The sequence below is a fragment of the Notolabrus celidotus genome, chromosome 22, assembly GCF_009762535.1.
Source record: "Notolabrus celidotus isolate fNotCel1 chromosome 22, fNotCel1.pri, whole genome shotgun sequence".
NCBI lineage: Eukaryota > Metazoa > Chordata > Actinopteri > Labriformes > Labridae > Notolabrus > Notolabrus celidotus.
Window position 1 is genome coordinate 17601436 of NC_048293.1, and position 6386 is coordinate 17607821.

General features: G+C 42.8%; 1 protein-coding gene across 1 annotated transcript in view; it reads right to left on the minus strand.

The window, feature by feature from the left end:
* LOC117806737 (fibroblast growth factor receptor-like 1) overlaps nucleotides 1–4750 on the minus strand; it is a 28413-nt gene extending 23663 nt beyond the window's left edge. Inside the window, exons 1-2 of the mRNA XM_034675777.1 lie at nucleotides 4419–4750; nucleotides 3616–3711 (exon numbers count right to left, since the gene is read on the minus strand). Coding sequence (XP_034531668.1) covers nucleotides 3616–3700 — 85 coding nt within the window. The 5' untranslated portion in view covers nucleotides 3701–3711; nucleotides 4419–4750. The remainder of the gene's footprint in view (nucleotides 1–3615; nucleotides 3712–4418) is intronic.
* Nucleotides 4751–6386: the final 1636 nt, after the last annotated feature.

The window sequence follows — 6386 nt, forward strand, 5'->3', positions numbered from 1 at the left end:
TGCTAATTGAAGTGGCCATTAAAGTCCGTCAATGAGGGGAGTGTTGCTCACAGGGATTATATGACCCTTCTAAAGTAAACACCAACTGACCTCCATTATGACTACTTATCACAGCTACAGGCCTTTCCTTTCTTTGCCCATGGAGGGGTGAAGTCTGACACATTCCTCCCTCCGAGTGTTTCCTTCAGAGCTCACAGGGTCACCAGTGTGTGCTGAAAGACGAGGAACACAGCTTGTTTTAGCCGTGCTAACATTATTTCCGCGATAGAAACTAAACGGTGGTAGGGAGGGGAATATTATTTCCACCTGGCTTCGAGGAGAGGGAGGCGGAGCGGGAATAGTTGTTGGTGCACCTCTGAGGTTTTCCAAATTGCTCTGTGCTCCTTGGATGTCTCATTATCATGACTTTTCTCAGGGTAATTTCAGCCTGCTTAATAAAACACGCATATATTCAGACGCACGAAAGCAGCTCTCATTCACCCTCGTAACTCCTTCTCACGCACCTCTAAATGGCAGCGCCTCAGTATAATAAGTCCCCCGTCCACTGTGGGTTCTAATAGAAGGTAAATAAGTCAGGTCTACAGGGATGAGGAGTGTTTAAAATTAATCCCCGCTGCCCTGTCCAACCTGGGGGGACCACAGCACTTAATAATCCATCCATTGTTCTCTGCAAATGAGCCCAGAGTCAGAACATAGGAGCTGCACAGAGAGTTGGTGGGTGTAAAGGTCAGCTCATGCCTTGTTTTAACGACAGCACATTAAGTTAACTCACTTCCTTTAACTTTACACTGGTCGTAAATGGGAGGAAATGCAAAGAGAAACGGCGAGAGAGAAGGTGGACGTGTGAAAAGAGTGGCAGGCGGTGCTGGTTGTCCAGTTTTGGAAACACATCAGAGAAAAATTCATTCAAGTGTCAACCAGAGAGGAGTTAAGGAAGAGGACTAAAGATGTTGAGTATGTTCTTGTTAGTAAATGAAACTGCCTTTATTTCTAACACCTAAATGGAGCATTAAAGTCAGATTTGGACTTGGCTTGTTCAAAAAAAGAGCATGCTACACAGCAGCTTTCAGCACAATCCTCTTTTCTTTTCTCCCCTCGAGTCTCCCCAGCTTGGCCCACCACCACTGTTACACCTTCTTACTATTCAGGAGCTATTTAAAAATAAAGAGGACTTTGGGGCATTTGGTTACTGAGAAACTAGCCTCATTATGGGGAGAGGAAATGGAAAACTGTCTGGGAGCCAAATGGCCTTGTGATTTTAAAAGCCTTTGGCATACAAAGCATCTCATAGTACCTTCTTGTTATGAAGCCATGATGTAACGCTGCTATAAAATGTATATTTTCCAAAAGGGTTGCAAAGCAGTTTTTGTATGCTCTAAACTTCACCAGATGGTCTCAGAGGAGAAGCAAACATGTCTGTGATGTTGAGGAAAAAAGAGGGATAAAGCAGAGTCCCATACATGCACAAGCAACACAACTGTATGTGATGCCTGTTTCTAATTAAAATGCATCCAAACAGTACCGTCCAGTGTGTGCATGTTCACTGTTAGCTAAGGCCGGGTGCATAACAGAGACACCTGGTGCCTCTCTCTTTCTCCCAGGGTGCATTTCTGCAGATCCATATGTCCGAGCGGCTGCATTCCTCTGTTAGTGGAGCCCAGTGGTCCCCGGGCCTGTCACCACATTAGAGGCTCTGCTGGGACACATCAGTGAGCACCTCCTCCAGCTGCTGGGGGTGGCGGAGCACCAGAGGGAGAAGGGAAGGGTGGGGAGGGGAGGGGGGCTTGGATGGAGGAAGTGCAGGGGTTCCTAGGGGGGGCTCTTAAGGAATAATTCTTGCTTGGCCAGTCGCAAAGTCGCAGCAGCAGAAAAGAGGAGGGGTCCATCTGTGCCTGTGAGAGGCTGTTTTTGTGTGTGAGGGTGTGTGTGGCACAGGGGCAAGGGGGTCCAGGGTCGGATGACGCCTGATGACTGACAGCAACAGGCTTTAAATCGTTCCCCCAAACATACTGTCTTCTGAGGTGCATTGTTTGAGAAGTTCAGCCAGAAGCAGTTCAGGAACAACTGCCGCTTCTTTTTCACAATTTCACACTCAGTCAGACGAAGCCTGTCCTTTATAATTCAATTTACATTTATCAAAGATGTCATCGTACATTGTTAAATTTTACTGGGACAGTTTTACAGCTTTTCTGGCCTTGGCTTCACCATAAAAGCGCACGCTCCAAGTCAAAACCCCCAGACTGTATTTCACAGGATGTCAGAGTCAAGATGTTGCATTTGGCGTGTAACACAGAGCTCGCTGTATCGCTGCTGCTGCTGCTGCTGCTGAAAGAAATATGCAATATTCACACTTCACAGGCCATCAAGCATCATTCAAAACCATCTCACTCAGACTGCCTGCCAACAACACGTCTCCTGCTGTTTCTATATCTTTGTGTAGTGGAAACCACACTCAGAGAAATAACAAAAAGCAGAACATAAATTCATCTTTCTGTTGAATGTAAACTCAATTCAGACATCTGCTCTCCATCAACACAGCAGATTCCCATTTTGGTTCTCCTCCACTGACATCTGTTAATCTGTAAACACACAAAATTGCCCATCTAATCTTATTTAGCCTCCACATCTTGTTTACTTTTGCTTTAGTCGTGCCGTAAAGGCACAGCCGCCACACTGTGAATGAAGCATTGTCTGCAGACCCACAGATCTAATCTCACCCTCTAAACCGCCGCCAGCCCCCTCTACCTCCAGCCCTGATAGCCACATGCAGGTATTGTACCTATCAGACGCCTCTTGAATCCACTTCTATGCTGAGCTGGAGCTGAGCTGAGGATAAAGAGAGACCCGCTTGTTTTGCCAGTCTTCCGGGGAAATGTGTCTGGCTTTCAGATTTGTCTCATTAAACCCAGAGTGTAAGTTTCAAGTTTTGCCTCGGTCTTTGACTCATGGCCCTGGATTGCATCAGACACGCTTCAGCACTCAGTGATGGTGGATGAAATCATTGAAATTGCCTCAACCGTTTTTCACAACCTGGTGACAAGCGTACAGTAAGATGTCTTTTTAAAGCAAAGTATTTATGCTGGCACAACAACCGGTGCAGTGAATTGTGGTCAGACAGAGAGCTTCCACTCTCCACTCAGTTTTTCGGACATGATCACACACACATATGAACGCATTGATGTGAGGCAGTCCTTTGGCCAGCTAAGGGGAGCAAGACTTTTACATTGACTTGAGTTCTTTCACCCTGGGAAGCTGATGGATGATGTTTGTTTGGTTTAGCTGTAGTGAATGTGAGCACAAACACACACTCACATACATACACCGCCATGGCTGAAACACACACAAACTGAGGGTAGGGGGTTGGCTTGCCCTCTCTCATTTCCCTGCCTGGTGTTGATTTTGGGCCCTGTTTAGACATTTTTCTATTCCTTAGTTTTCCGTCTTTTACTTCTCAGTGTGAAAAAAATGCAAAGAGCCAACTGAGGCTTTCTTCATGCTCACAAGAAACCAACCAGTCAACTTGAGTTATAATGAGCTGTGAAACTGGGGTTAGCTCCAGGTCTAAAATGTGCAATATAAGCAGGAAAGAAAGAGCATTTAGAAAGCGGCACTCACCTCGCGCACAGTCGGTCAGCAAAACCGCCTCAAAGAAGAGCAGCACGATCTTCAGGACACCCATACTGTCCAAAGACAACTTCATGATCCCACAATCTGTAAGACACGTGGACACAGTTAATCAGGGTTTACACAAATAACAGACACGATACAATCGCTTGAAACTTGATGTCTAGGCCAATTTACATTCATCACAATTAAAAGTAATAAATACATAAAGGCAAACAAAAAAAATAAATAACAGTCTATTTAAAAAGTACATTATTGACTTTAAATGAAACTCTTTTTATGACACTGAACCACTTTAGACTGTGTGGACCTTTTGGTTAATTTTACCATCCAGACTAGACTCCTGGGACACCCTGAGGTCTGTTACAGGGTATGTGGGGTCTACAACAAACCCCAAATAAAATATGTCTAATGCTAATATAACAAAGAAAGCTCTATATATTACATAATATTGATTTAGAAAGAGGTTAGCACTATTGCACAGTAAATGAGGATGATTATTCCATTGAAGTCTGCCACTTAGGTTTAGAGGATACCAGTCTTGGGATTTTTAATGGGGTCCAGTCTTTTTTGGATGTTTTAAAAATCAAGTAGTACAATTTTATGTAATAGCAAAATTGCTCAAATGAACCTTACTATAATAGAAATGTTTCTCTCAGCTGGTTAACTTTCCTACACCTACAATAAGTCTCACTGGTCCTCCACACATGCAGCTCTGGTACGACTGCAAAAACACGAGGAAACTTATAAACAAAAGGAAAAGAAGTAAAAGAACATGTGCTGAAACACTTTACCTTGTTATACAATGAATGAATCCAGTCAACCTCGCATGAGCCTCTTGACAGAAACGCTTGCAGCTACAGTCCGTATTGAGTCCATGAATCAAAAGTGACGAGGTCGACTTTTAATCGACGTCTAACGGGACAGCGCGCTCTCGTCTCTGGGGATAAAAGAACAGTCACAAGGGGGTAAAAAGACGCCGGACTCATCCATATATCACAACAGAAGTCCCATATGCTAATTTGTGAAAAGTCAGTCCAGCCTGTGTACTCCACTTCGTCCACCGAGTGACTTCTCCAAGAGCGCACAGAGCGCAGACTTGTTGTCCGTCCCAGCGCTGCAGCTGCGGGCCAATCAGAGGCCGAGGAGTCCGGACACATTTAACTCTTTATCTCTCACCCACACAGACATACCTCTTCATCATACCTCTTCATCACACAGCTATTATCTCACCGCTGTCAGCCTAATGCAGGGGCGTCAAACTCATTTCATTTCAGGGGTCACATACAGCCCAAGTTGATGTGAAGAGGGCCGGACCAGTAAAATCATAACATGATAACCTATAAATAATGAAAACTCCAAATGTTTCTCTTTGTTTTAGCGCAAAAAAGTACAAGTACATTCTGAAAATGTTCACATTTAATGAACTGTCTTTCTACAAAAAGAGCTGTTGTATTTTTGTCATAATGAGTCTCATAGTGGGCCGAATATTTCCCTCTTTAACCCTGAAACCTGCTGCCAACACACCAAACACACAGGTTTCCCAGTCACCTGACACAGAGTGTAATGTTAACAGCAAAAGAACTGATAGATTATAATAATGAAGAAGGTAAAGTTGATTATTCTGGACCCCTCAGCTCCAGCATGAACAGTTTGCTTGCTGGACAGTGTTGTATGCAGGGGTGTAGTGCTAGTGTTAGTAGTTAGTGGATCATTATAGTGCTTTAAAAAGTCTTTATGAATCTCATCCAGATTATGCAAACAGGAAGTAATCCATTTTCTTACTTTGGATAAAAAGTCCTGAAAAAAAGCGCCATGACAGGTGCGCTCCGTCAGCACTATGATTTTATGCGACCCCCAGAGAACAAATTTAAAATAGTACAGTTCTCTGTAATTTTTTCACTTTACAAAGTCGTTCCTCGGGCCGGATTGGAGCCTCTGGCGGGCCGGTTTTGGCCCACGGGCCTTATGTTTGACACTAATGGCCTAATGTATAAGAAAAGAGATAACAGCTGTTGAGATTACAGCAGGAGGCTGGATTACAAATATCACTGCAATAACCAAAATGTATGGTCTAATTGAAGTAAATGAATAAAATAACAGCTTTATAAGAGGAGAAACTTTGAATAAAGTAAAAGTGAGTGTTATTTTGGTTCAAATTGAGGATCACGGATCTGAATCCATACATCAATTTAGACAGAAGTTGAAATTTGACACTAAAATCACATAAGAAGTGAGAATTAATAAATACATTGAAATACATGATTCAATATTCTTTCTGTGATGGGGAAGATCATTTTAATGACAAAATGAAGAGGTGCTGCCATCTAGTGGTCACTTGGTGGAACAGTTGTGGTCCTGCAAAAAAAACCCCTCAGATTTCTCAGCACAGTTAAAATTACTGTTTCGCTTATCAAATGTAGGTATTATAGTTACAACTATTCCAGTGCTGTCATATAAACCATTGATATAATAAGGTATAAAATAAAGACCAGTTTCCCTGTGCGTGATAGGCATGCTGAAGTGGTGTTTACCTTGTAGTTTTTCTTTGAGGATTATTCCAGGAAGTGTGAGTTGTATCCTATTGATATTCAGCTACACTACTTCTGAAAAAATCATTTAAAAATAATTATTTTTGAAGTAACAGAGGCTTTGATATGCTTAATTTAATCACTGCTGTTGTTCAAGTTATGAAAAGCTGATTCTTACATGTTTAATAATGCAGCCTTCAGCATAGGTTTTTCAGACTCGGTCCGTACCCT